Source organism: Molossus molossus, unplaced genomic scaffold (genome assembly GCF_014108415.1).
Source record: "Molossus molossus isolate mMolMol1 unplaced genomic scaffold, mMolMol1.p scaffold_m16_p_3, whole genome shotgun sequence".
Classification (NCBI taxonomy): Eukaryota; Metazoa; Chordata; class Mammalia; order Chiroptera; family Molossidae; genus Molossus; species Molossus molossus.
In genome coordinates, this window is record NW_023425366.1 from 111,089,149 (window position 1) to 111,102,783 (window position 13,635).

The 13,635-nt window shown below is 41.9% G+C and overlaps 1 protein-coding gene across 2 annotated transcripts in view; it reads left to right on the top strand.

Moving 5' to 3' along the window:
- The window catches only part of ZC3H7A (zinc finger CCCH-type containing 7A), a 43,957-nt gene that overhangs the window by 3,287 nt on the left and 27,035 nt on the right, over positions 1-13,635 (top strand). For both annotated transcript variants that reach the window (XM_036280430.1, XM_036280431.1), the window contains exons 2-4: positions 10,176-10,277; positions 11,049-11,088; positions 13,024-13,221. In XM_036280430.1, coding sequence (XP_036136323.1) covers positions 10,210-10,277; positions 11,049-11,088; positions 13,024-13,221 — 306 coding nt within the window. In that variant the 5' untranslated portion in view covers positions 10,176-10,209. The remainder of the gene's footprint in view (positions 1-10,175; positions 10,278-11,048; positions 11,089-13,023; positions 13,222-13,635) is intronic.

The following is a 13,635-nucleotide window of genomic DNA, read 5'->3' on the forward strand; positions in this document are numbered from 1 at the left end:
GGTTGACAGTGATGCTACTTTAACTACTTTTTGTTTGCTTGCTTGTTTATCCATTACACAGAGGCTTAGGCCTGATGCAGACTGGTAATTACAATTTTTCACTTGAAACTTAGGAATGCCTTTTAAGGCAAAAATACAAGCATGGTGCTGTGTTCCTTGGGGGCACTTTCTTTGGTTCTGCATTACAACATTTGTAAATAAGGTCCCTTAATATTTCTTCTTTGTATCTAAATACATTATGGTAAGGGCAATCGGATTTCCATGTAGATTTTCCCTGGAGTGGTATCCTGACTCAACTGTGTCCACTGCATTCCTGTGCAAACCCTCTGCTTTGTCTAAGTTACTTTAAATTATGTTCTTTGAACACGTATGTCACTGTGTATGCTGGCATGTGTTTATTCTGTTCCTCTTGAGTGGCTTTCAAGTGCCCACCTGTCTGTCACAGCTGCATTGGTCTTTTAGAGCCCCGCCCAGGGCCAACTTAGATGTGCTTCTCTTCCAGGCATCACTGGCACTTCGGGTACAAATGAGTGTGGTGGATGAGTTCAGGCTTGGAGCCAGCCTGTCTGGCTTTAAAATCTGGCTCTGTCACTTGGAAGCTGTGTGATCCTGGACTGCTTGTGTCACTTCTCTGTGCTTCAGTTTCCTCAGAGGACCTATGTCTTAAGGTCATTATGAGGGTTAAATTATTTAACATATGTAAAGTACTTAGAACAATGCCTGGCATGCAGTAAGTGCACTAAGTGCTAGCTGTTATTTCTGTCAGTGCCATTTGTTGCACCTACATTTCACTTACCTTGGTGTCTTCTGTAAATAGGAGTTACTTTCTAAAGTTACTGTGAAAGGCCACAGTGTCACGGGCATGAATACATTGTCCAGTTACTAGCTCTGTACATTGTACTAGACTTTAGTATAAAGAGTTTCACCTACCAGGCCCTGAGTAAATACTTAAAGAAATTATAATGAAGATTGAAGGTGCTCTTTGTTTTTACACAAAACTTTAGACTAAGGAACAATTTTAAAATCAGCTGGTTCCAGAAAGATGATGTTCCAGCTTCCAGGAGTTTAGTTAATTTAATGAAGTTCATATCTAATTGAACTTCTTGCTTTAAAATGTGCTGTTGAAAGCTTCCCCAGCCTTCTATTTCCTTTTCATTTAAGGAGGAGGGGGGTGGGTCTGACTAGCCTTTTCTGTCATCACCACACTGCTTTGGGAGTCTTAAGGTTTCAGATTTTTCTCTCTGTCTGTTTCTAGTTGATTTACTCCCTAACTTGGTCTCCTGCTCGGTTGGGGGCGGAGTCCCCTGTAGCCAGGTCTGCTTACCTCTAGTCATTTCCTGCGGGACACCCTCCTTTCTCCTGCTTGCCTGTTTGTGAACAGTTTTACCAGATTTGAACTCGGGGGTAGGGAGATGGGATATGGGGTGCGACGACTCTCAACATTGCATTCATTCATTCTTCCATTCCTGGTCCCAGCTATGGTGACATACAGTCAGGACTAAGAAAGACAAGGTACCCCTTGAAATGGAGAATGGATGAGAGTGGGATTTGGTGACAATTCACGGTGGTAAAGGAAGGCCTCCAAAGGTGACATTTAAACCAAGACTCCAGGATGCAAAGGAGCCAGCTCTGCAGATCTGGGAGGTGTGTCATGGGCAGAGGGTACAGCAAACACAATGACCCAGAAGCACAGAGCCCTTGATTCAGTTTAGAAACACACTGAGGCCAGTCTGACAGGAAGTGAGTAAGTGAATTGGAGGGAGGGTGGAGTAGAAAGACCAGATCTGGTAAGTTGAGGTAAGGAATCTAGGTTTTCTTCTAAATGCTTAGGGAAGTCGTTGAAGGGTTTTAGACAGGGCTGTTTTTGAAAGAGCATTCCTTTTAGTTTCCTGTAGGGAATGAATGGGGGAGGGGCAGAGGAGAGACCTAGAGCTGAGAACAGAGACTGAAAGGAGAGTATTGTGACATTCACATGAGGTGGTGTGACTCAGTCCAGGGAGTTTTTGAGTGGTCATATTTGGGATGCCCTGCACTTATTTTGATGGTATCACTGACAGGCTCTGTCATTGAATTGATTGGATGTGAAATGTGAGGGAAGTAAGAGTGTAACACCGGGTTTTTGGTTTGAGCACCTGGCCCGAAGGTGGTTTCATTACTGAAAAGGCAAGATTGGGCAAAGGGTTAGGATTGGGAGGAGGGCAGAGGATTAGGGCCATTCAAATTAGAAATGCTGAATAAAAGTCACAAACAGACCCAGAATTTCCTATGTGGTAAAGATGACCTTGCACATATCAGCATAGAACAGAGGACCTTTTTGTAAATGAAGTTTGGGCAATTGGGTAGCTCTTTGGGAGGGAAGTATATGCAGTGTATCGCTACATCACTCCTTATAGTAAACTTGTGAATCTTATTTTAAAATATATATATGTTTAATGAAAATATATGAGTACTAGAAGAAAACATGGATAATTTTTTTTTTTTTTTAGAGAGAGAATGGAAGGGAGGAAGAGAGAGAGAGAGAAACATCGATGTGAGAGAGATACATCAATTAGTTGCCCCTGCATGACCCCGACCAAGGCCGGGGATCAAACCTGCAACCTTGATACATGCCCTTGACCATGAATCAAACCCGAGAGAGACCCTTTGGTCCATAGGTCGATGCTCTGATCGCTGAGCCAAACTGGCGAGGGCTGAATAATTACTTTAAAATCTCAGAGTGGCGAAGATATTTCTGAGTATGTCAAAATCCATAAGCCACAAAAGAAAATATTGATAAGTTAAGCTACTTAAAAATATAACTTCAAAAAGTACATAATCGCTCTGGCCGGTTTGGCTCAGCGGTTAGAGCATCAGCCTGTGGACCAGAGAGTCCCAAGTTTGCTTCCTGCTAAGGGCACGTGCCTGGCTTTCAGTTTGTCCCTGGCCCAGGTTAGGGTCGTGTGGGTAGCATCCACTTGACGTGTCTCCCTCACACCAATGTTTCTCTCTCTCTCTTCATCCCTCTCTCCCTCCTGCTCTATCTGAAGATAAATGCAAAAATGTCCTTGGGTGAAGATTAAAAAAAAAAGTACCATAATCAAAGTCAAGAGATTGATATCAAATTGGGGAAAAGGATAACAACATCACAAAGGACTATTTGCCTCAATATATAAAGAGCTTCCATAAATAAGAAAAGTTCAGCTTGGAAGAAGGATGGGCAAAGAATTTAAGTAAGCAAAATCCACAGAAATGGAAGTTTAGATGGCTCTTAAATAATGAAGAAATCAGCTCTACTTATGATAAAAAGACAAAACCAAACCCACTGCATTGTCCCACTATTTCTCACCTCTGGGTTGACAAAGAGGAAAACATTTGATAACTTCTGGTGAAGCCGTGAAGTAGGCACCCTCAAGCACTGGTTCTGCGTTGGGTCATTTGGTGTAAGTAGGCAATAGCTGGCAAAATAAAGATATACGTATACTCTATCCTATGGAAATTTTTTTTATTTTTTTTATCCTCACTTGAGGACATTTTTCCATCTTTTGTTCAGATAGAGTGGGAGGGGGAGAGAGGAAGAGAGAGAGAGACAGAGAGAAACATCGAAGCGAAAGAGACACATCGAGTGGCTGCCACCCGCATGACCCAAACCAGGGCCAGGGATGAATTGCAACCGAGGAACATGCCCTTGACTGGAATCGAACCCGTGACTTAATGGTCTGTGGGCCGATACTCTTTTTTTTTTTTTTATCCTCACCCGAGGACATTTTTCCATTTTTTGTTCAGATAGAGCGGGAGGGAGAGAGAGGAAGAGAGAGAGAGAGAAACATCGATGTGAAGGGACACATCGAGTGGCTGCCATCCGCACGACCAACCAGGGCCAGGGACACACTGCAACCGAGGTACGTGCCCTTAGCGGGAACTGAACCCAGGTCTCTCTGTACCACAGGCTGACGCTCTAACTGCTGAGCCAAACCTGCCAGGGCCCGATACTCTTAACCGCTGAGCCAAACCGACCAGGGCATATCGTATAGAAATTCTTTAAAGACACACATATGTGAAATAACCTCTGTATCTGGTGAATTTTAAAGATTGAAAACAACCAGAATGTCCCTCACTAGGGGCCTGGTGAAATTATGGTCCAGCCATATCCTGGAACAGACTACACAGCTGTTAAAGCAGCTTTCTACGTGCTGCTATGGAATGACCTTCTAGATTAGGTACTCCATGACAAAACCAAGGTGCAGAATATGTTAGGAGCCCCAGGCTGTATAAAAAATAACATATGCATGTGCTATTTTTAACTTTTTATTTTGAAATATAGATTCTCAGGAAATTGCAAAAGTGTGTAGAGTTCCATGAACTCTTCATCTGCTTCCCCCAGTGGTGCCATCTTATATAACCAGTGGGACATCAAAGCCAGGAAATTGACATTGGTATAATACTGTTAACTAAGTACAGACCTTATTCAGTTTTCCCCAGTTTTTACGTGTGTGTGTGTGTGTGTGTGTGTGTGTGTGTGGAGGGGGCAGTTGTCTGTGTCTGTGCACAGATAGATTCATGTAACCACAGTACTGTTCCACAGACTGTCTTTGTCAGGACCCAGAAGAGGCTGGTAACAGTGGTTGATTGCCCTCAGGAAGGGCAGGCACATGAGTGGTTGAGTGACAGGGTTAGGAGGAAACATTTCATAAAACACTACTTTTAAAACAGTTTGTAATGTCTATGAGACATTGGTGGAGAGTATCAAGCTCTGGCTGGGGATGGATTGGGGAGTGTCGTGGGCCCTCGATGAGGGTTTGTAAGATCTGGGCAGTGTGGGAGATCCCTGAGGGGGAGTGTAGGTGGGGAGAGAAGGTCTGATGAAGCCCAGGGCTCTCACATTTAGAAGTCAGCTGGAGATGGAATCCCAGTTTCAAGGAGGAAGTGGACACCTGTCATGTGCTACTTGAATTTGAATTAAAAAAATGGCTGTTGGATTAACTTTATCAAATTCTTTCTCACTTTAAAATTGAGGCAAGATTTTAATTGGATCCAAAACTAAGATGGTATATAAAGCATAGATATTTTTCTTTCAAAATAGGAGGTGGGGGAGGCTTATTTAACAGGTAAAACTAATGTATGGTGAAAAAAAATCAACATGGTTATCTGGGGCTGGGGAAACAGCATGAGGAGTGACCACAGCTATTGGTCTATATATCATGATAGGGGTTTGGGCTACATAAATGTATCATTGGTCAAAGCTTGTCTTACAGTGGAATCTACAAACAAAATGAACAGGCAGAACAGAAACATTCTCATAGATACAGAGAACATTTTGTTGGTTGCCAGTTGGGAGGGGGGTTGGGGGAATGGGTGAAAAAGGTGAAGGGATTAAGAAGTACAAATTCGCCCTGGCCGGTTTGGCTCAGCAGTTGGAATGTCTGCCTGTGGTCCGGAGAGACCCAGGTTCGGTTCCCGCTAGGGGCATGTACCTCGGTTGCAGTTTGTCCCCGGCCCTGGTTGGTCGTGAGGGTGGCGGCGGCCACTCGATGTGTCCCTTTCACATCCATGTTTCCCTCTCTCTCTCTTCCTCTCTCTCCCTCCCACTCTGTCTGTACAAAAACTGGAAAAAATGTCCTCGGGTGAAGATTTAAAAAAAAAAAAGAAGTACAAATTCATTGCTAGACTGACAAACCTCAAAGGGAAAGGGGTTGGGGGGTGGGAAGAAATAAACCAAAGAACTTATATACACAACCAATGGACACAGACAATAGTGTGGGGAAAGGTGGGTGGGGGGCAGGAGTAGGAAGGAGGGGGTTAATGGGGGAAAAATGAGAAACATCTGTAATACGTTCAACAATAAAGATTAAAAAAAAAACTTGTCTTAAAATCTGCATTTTACATTAAGAAACTTAAATGTTGAACTCTAGGTAATGATACATATACTGAAGTGTTGAGAGGTGAATTATAATGGATGAATTAAATATAACTCACTTTGCAATTTACCAAAATAATGTGGATTGACGGAAGGACAAAAGGATGGGTAGATAGATAAACATGGTTAGAAGTGATCAATATAGTAAAATAGTAATTGAAGAGTATAGGTACTGTTAGGTATATAGTGTGCATTATGAAAAGAAAATTTATCTGTACTGTGTGCAACAATTTTTATAATACAATTTTGGGGAAAATTTATAGAACATGAAATGTTCTATCATACATTTAAATGTCACCTGATACTATCTATAGTCCCAAATCTTTAAACATGTAAAGGAGGCATATATTTCATGCTATTCAGAGTCTGCATTTTATTTTTCTCTTAATCACTTATCTGAGTTGTCAGCTCTTTGCCACCTGCCCTTTGTCCCTAAGAGGTCCAGGTTCAAGGTTTTCCAGCACTATCTGGGGGAAATAGCTCTAAGTCTATTAACTTGGTGGATTATCATTACCCATGAGTCCCTTCTTAGCCAACAGATTTACTTTTTGAGTGAATCGAAAACTAGTATCTCACCTTGGCTAGACAGAGGTGGGGACAAAGGTTTGCCATTCACTGAAAAGACGAAACAACACTTCTTACATTTGGTGTCTTTGCTTTTGTCCCAGGTCCTATGTCTTGACTGCCATGGACCCCCAAGTGCTGCTCTGGGTACCTTTTTTTTTTTTTTTAAAGAATAGTTTATTGATTTTTATTTTATTTATTTTATTTTTTTATCCTCACCCGAGGACACCTTCCCATTTTTTTGTTCAGACAGAATGGGCAGAGGCAGGAGAGAGGAAGAGAGAGAGAGAGAACCATCGACGTGAACGGGACACGAGTGGCTGCCACCCGCACGACCCAACCAGGGCCAGGGACAAACTGCAACCGAGGTACATGCCCTTAGCGGGAACCGAACCCGGGTCTCTCTGGACCGCAAGCCAATGCTCTAACCGCTGAACCAAACCAGCCAGGGCTAGTTTATTGATTTTTAGAGAGAGAGGAAGAGAAAGAGAGAGAGAAACATTGATGTAAGAGCACATCAGTTGGCCAGGCCAGTGTGGCTCGGTGGATTGAGAGTCGTCCCGTGGACTGAGAGGTCCCGGTTCAGGGCACATGCCCAGGTTGTGGGCTCGATCCCCAGTAGGTGGTGTGCAGGAGGCAGCCGATGTTTCTCTCTCACATTGATGTTTCTGTCTCTCTCTCCCTCCGTCTCTAAAAAAAAAAAATCAATAAAACATTTATATATATATATATATATATATATATATATATTTTTTTTATCCTCACCCGAGGACATTTTTCCATTTTTTGTACAGATAGAGTGGGAGGGAGAGAGAGGAAGAGAGAGAGAGAGAGAAACATCGACGTGAAGGGACACATCGAGTGGCTGCCACCCGCACGACCAACCAGGGCCAGGGACAAACTGCAACCGAAGTACTACGTGCCCTTAGCGGGAACCAAACCCGGGTCTCTCCGGACCGCAGGCCGACGCTCTAACCGCTGAGCCAAACCGGCCAGGGCATATATTTTTTTAAAAAGCACATCAATTGGCTGTCTTCTGCACGCCCCTTACTAGGGCTTGATGCCCTCAACCTGGACATATGCCCTGACCAGGAATTGAACCAGCACCTTTGGTGCTCGGGATGACACCCAACTAACTGAGCCACTCTGGCTGGGGCTCTGGGTGCCTTTGAGCTCTAAAGTTCTGACTCTTGAGTTGGCCCTGCTGTAAATAAAATAGAAAAAACCCTAGTGGTCCCTGAAGCCCAAGGAAGGGCTTAGATGCTACATAGACTTCATTTTATTTTTTAAAATCCTCACCCAAGAATATTTTTCCATTGATTTTCACATAGAGTTGGAGGGAGGGAGGGAGAGAGAGAAACATGCATGCAAGAGGGACACATGGACTGGCCGCCTCCAGCACGACCCCAACCAGGGCCGGGGACGAACTACAACCGAGGTACGTGCCCTTGATCGGAATCGAACCTGTGACTCATTGGTCCAAGGGCTGACCCTCTAACCACTGAGCCAAACTGGCCAGGGCTAGACTTTAAAAAATACTTGAATTTTTTTTTCCAGGCATAAGTTATTTACAGGGTTCAAAAGAAAAATTTTAAAGATATTCAGTGAAATGACACTGTCCCATTCATTTCCGCTGCTGCTATAGTTTTCTGTGATTCCATCTGGAGCTTTTTAAAAATTATTATTATTATTATTACTATTATTTTTATCCTTACCCAAGGACATTTTTGCACTTATCTTCAGATAGAGCGGGAGGGGGCGAGGAGAGAAACATTGATGTGAGAGAGACACATTGAGTGGTTGCCACCCACACAACTTCAACGGGGGCTGGGGACAAACTGCAACCAAGGTACCTGCCCTTAGCGGGAACTGAACCTGGGCCTCTCTGGTCCACGGGCCGATGCTCTAACTGCTGAGCCAAATTGGCCAGGGCTGGAGCTTTTTTTTTTTTTTTTTTAACAAGCAATAAACCTGGGTCATATTGTAGACAGTTGCTCCTTGCCTCTTCCCCTCCTCCTCAGCACCATTTAGCCATTTCCTTTTTGATAGACATTGAGTTAATTTCCAATCTTATTCTTTTACAAATAGTGCCTCCCTAGATAACTTTGTACAGACAATTATGAATTACAAACATATTTTTAAATCATGGAAATGGTCAGACCTGTGCTTGTGGAAGGGCAGATGGAACCCCACATTCCTCCTCATTGTCCAGCAGGGACAGTTACCCATATTTGTGACACCTTTCTTTCATCCCCTTTTAGTCTAGACTGTCTTACAAATCCAGAAATTATGCCATTTTATTGTGGTGTAACGGGCTTTTTAAACTTTCTATTTTGGAAAAATTCAAACCTACAGAGTATTAGGAAAAAAAGCCCTGTACTTTCACCGGTTATCAGTGTTCTGCTGTTTCATCCCCACTCCCAACCGCCCTTTTTGTTTGTGTAGTATTTTAAAGCAAGTTCCAAATATCATTCTTTCACATGTGAACACTTCAGTGAAGTACCAACTTTTAAGTATGAGATTGAAATATTTAGAACTGACAGTATTTAAAAGACGAAAAGAATTAGTGCCAGTTGTCAACCTTTGGGCGTTCCAACCTTCATCCTTGTGCCTGCGCTTTCAAAAAGGTAGATTTAAAGATAAAGCTAGAGTGGTAAGCAATAATGAAACTAAAAAATTTCAGCTGTGTATTTTGAAATGTGATTGTGATTTCCCTATCTGTCACGTGGGTCCAAAGACATGGTTTATGTGCTCAGATGTCTTCTGAGGCTTAGATCTCAGTGGCTTCCATCCTGGGGGGAATGTGCCTCACCCCCACCCCCTCCAAGGGGACCTTTAACAGTATCTGGAGACATTTTTGCTTGTCACAGGGATGGGGGAGGGAGGGCTACTGGCATCTCGGTGGGTGGAGACCAGGAATCTTGCCAACATCTTCAGTGCACAGGACAGCCCCCATCCCGCCCAACTCCTGAGGCTGAGAAACCCTAGTTTAGGACATTGGGAGATGCTGTTTTATCAGAGGTCTCTTCCCTGTGGTCCTCCTCAAACTTGCTGGGAATTGCCTAATGAATGTTGATTAGTGGGGTTAGATACTAACAACAACAACACATATTGACATTTGCCAGTGTTACATGGAAGGTGAACCCTTAATCTTCCAGAAAATTTCAGTTGAAGGAAATTCAGTTAGATCATTTATTTTATCAGTGTCTCAAAAAGGATTATTTCAGAAGTTTGCGTAACAAAATAAGTGTTATGGTTTAGACTCACAAGGAAGTCAGCCTCCCTCAGAGGCGAGCGGATGTGAAACCTTTTTACTTCTGGAGCGCTTCCAGGAGCAAAACAAGGCCGGACTGTTCGGTGGCAGTGTACGTGCCTGTGGAGGAAGGGAAGAAACAAAACCTGAAGCTGAAGGAGAGAAGGGGGGGAGTAAAGGAAGAGGAAAGAAATGACTTTTTCATGGCAGTTACTTTGGGGAGCCTTCAAAGTCTGCATGGCTGTTTGACCTAAAGGAGTATGAACATCTTGTGCTATGTGAGCTAGGCAACGGGAACCACACAGTTACTCAGACGGGTTCTTGGCTTTGAGGACCCTAGAGTCAAGTCAGTGCAGATGGACGTGTCCACATGAATTTGTGACAAGGCCTTATATGATGGGTGTTTCAACTGGGGTCCAGGAGTCGTGCTACCTGTTATAATTTCGTGTGTTTTTTTCTTTCTAGATTGCTCACTTAGAAAGTGGATGTGTGGGATAACATGTCCAGTGTGTCCGAGGAGAGAAGAAAAAGGCAGCAGAACATTAAGGAAGGACTACAGTTTATACAGTAAGAGCTTATTTCATACTTGTGTTCTCATCCACTACTAACCTTTTTATATGGCTCTACATTTTGTAGAGATCAAGGGATCTTTAGTCATGTATCATAAGCCCCATTAATTTGGGTTAGAAATTAGGTATTTTGTTCCAGTAATCATTTTTGCTCTTTCTTGTCCATTGGATTTCTTTGTGTTCTGAAGTGGATCTTCCTGTCACTGATTGTTAGGGCCCAAATCCTGTAGTGTCCCTGAGAATGTTGGACTGAGGAATTTGAACCTAATCTCATGAGAACAGTTTTGATGAATGAAAGTGAACATCTGTCAACACACAGGGCTTTTGTGATCAAACGTTTCTGTTGAGAAGCTCAGTCTCTGGCTGACCTTTGCAAGGCATGGCAGTGACCAGACAGTTGTGGCGTGGATGGATGTGTCCAGGAAGAAGTCCCTCTGTTCTTCCTGGGAAGCCGACAGTTTTCTCCTTGCACTACAGTAAATTGGATCAAATAGCTTTAGTGGTTCTGTACTATTTTTAAAACGTTTTTGGCATGTGAAAAATTAGCTTTCTTTTTTGTAGCAGTAGATTTGAGAACATGTTGTACTTAGTCAAGAAAAGACAAAGGAATAATTTTAGATTTTTCCCCCATGACTACAGTTATAGGTGATTAATGATAGTAAAGGAGAAGTAGGTACCTGCTTTGAAACCTCATGTTTAAGATGCCTTCTGGATGAACAAATCCTGATAAGAGCCTGATAATTAAAATTAATTTGTCTCTTCTTCTTAGGTCACCGCTGTCATACCCAGGAACACAGGAACAATATGCGGTAATGACTCTGGGAAGGTCGGCTTGAAAGCTCTTCAGTAGCTTGTGAACTATAAATATATAGTAAGGGTTGGCAATCTGTGGCCTTGTTGACCAAATCTGGCCCATTGTTTGCTTTTGTAAATAAAGTTTTATTGGAATACAGCCACACTCATTTGTTCGTATATCATCTATGGCTGCTTTCATAAGTAATGGTAGCTTGGACAGAGACTGTATGGCCCACAAAGCCTAAGATATTTAATTTAGTATCTGGGCATTTACAGAAAAGGTATTCTGACCTTCATTTAAAGGACAACATTGGATTTTTTGACAGACAGTTGTCTTATATTTTCTTTTCTCTATTAGTATAGTTTTGAATTTCTTTTGAGCCCCTTGAAAATTAGTTCTACCTTACCTCTCATTTCATTGAAACTAAGTGGAACAGAATATGTGGAGAAGGAGAGAGCAGAGAATCTTCTGCTGTTATTTAGGAGAAGAAAAGTTCTAATAGTACTAAAGGGTGACTGAGTAGTAGGAAGAGCCAGTGATGAGTTAGAGAGAAAGCCCAGGTCACTGGCTCTGGGACTACAGGTCCTCATCTCTACAGACTATTATTTCACCTGTGGTCTTGTGTCTCTGAGGGTTTTGATGCTTCTAAGGGTCACTTCCTTGTCTCTACCTGTCCCTCCCTCTCCTTTATTTCAGTTTCTCCTCTTTCCTCTTCCTTTCCTTCCTCTTTCCAAACAGGTATAGAATCATAAAATAATTATGGCTGCAAATCACCTGGAATAATCCTTACATTTAATCGGATCTGGGGTCCAAAGAGGTTAAGTGGCATGTCACAAGTCACCTCAATTGTTAAAGATTGATCTGTCCAGTTTTCTTTACTACTTTTGTTAGCTTAGACCTGAATTCATTAAATGAGACAGAAGACTTGAATATTTATTTGATCTTCTGATAAGAAAGAACTTCTGTTATTTCTAAGTAATATGCTAAATGTTAAAGCAGTGATAGAAATCATGAAGAAATCTTAAAAACTTTTCTATATACCAAAAGAATGTACATACTTACACAATAACAAAAAGGTTTTTAACACCCCTTTCCCTCTAAGTCAATAAATGACCTGAGCAAACATGTTATAAAAGAAGAAATAAAAATGCTTCATAAAAATGTGGGAAAGTTTGCCCTGGCTGGTTTGGCTCAGCAGTTAGTGTTGGCCTGCCGACCAAAGAGTCGTGGGTTTGATTCCATTCAAGGGCGTGTACCTCGGTTGTGGTTCGATCCCTGGCACTGGTTGATGTTGTGTGGGAGATAACCAATCGATGTGTCTCTCTCACATCAATGTTTCTCTCTCTCCCTCTCCTTCCCGTCCACTCTATCTGAAAATCAATGGAAAAATATCCTTGGGTGAGGATTAAAAAGAAAAACAATGTGGGAAAGTTCAACCTCACAGGAATCAAAGACACGAATCAAAAAAGGAATCATTTTCACCTAGAAATTGGTAAAAATTTTAGGGGTAGACATGCAGGTGCGCATATGCTACTCAGTGTTAATGGGGGTGTCATGAGGGGATCTGCCAGAAGCATTCGTTGTTACTGCCTTTTTGGAAGGCATTTTAGAAATACTAGTCAGAAGCGTTAAAATTCTCATTCTGTTTGACTTAGAGTTTCCACTTGTAGGAATTATCCCAGGCACAGAGTTGGAGATGTGGAGGAATGTTTACAGGGTGTTTTTGCTGCATTTTTCTTAATAATTTTAAATCGAATTTTCTCTTAAGAAAGCAAGTAAGATGAAACCCTCACTGAGATAGCGGTGACTTGGCCTGGATTTCACAACTTCTGACAAGAGGGCTTGCTGCTCTGTCAAATGATTTCCACTGAAGTTTTAGGTACAGAAGTTAAAATGTACTTATGACTTGTTCCTTAAATGGTTTAAAGTGGTAACTTAACTTTTATAGGTATATTTACGTGCTCTTGTGAGAAATCTTTTCAATGAAGGAAATGATGTTTATCGGGAAGGTGATTGGAACAGCTCAATGAGCCAGTACACCGAAGCTTTGAATATAGCTGATTATGCAAAGTCTGAAGAAATTTTAATCCCTAAAGAAATCATTGAAAAACTACATGTAAATCGTATTGCTTGCTATTCTAATATGGTGAGTTGTGGTTTTTAAAACAGTGTTTCAACATAGTACATTAATAAGTTAATTTTCTAATTTCAGTTTTAAATAAAGGTGTTATTAACTTCTTTTAGAGTTGCTTGAACCTTTCAAAAATCAGCTCTGGACAATGTTTAGGGATTTTAAAAGTGATTTGTTTCTTAGTTAGCCATCGTTGGAGATTCCCATTTGAGTGTTTTTGGGTGGGGTGTCGCTTATTTAAAAAAAGCAGTTTAGGAGATAAAATATAAATATTCAGAGATGACTGTGTCTGTTGGGTAGTAGTGTTGACAATTCACTTCTTAGTCAAAATTCAGTTCTCTTAGGGGCTTTATTAGCACAAAAAAGTAGTTAGCCTTCAAAAGAAGTAGCATCAGCTTTCTTAAAAAGCAGTATTTTGATGTGCCTATA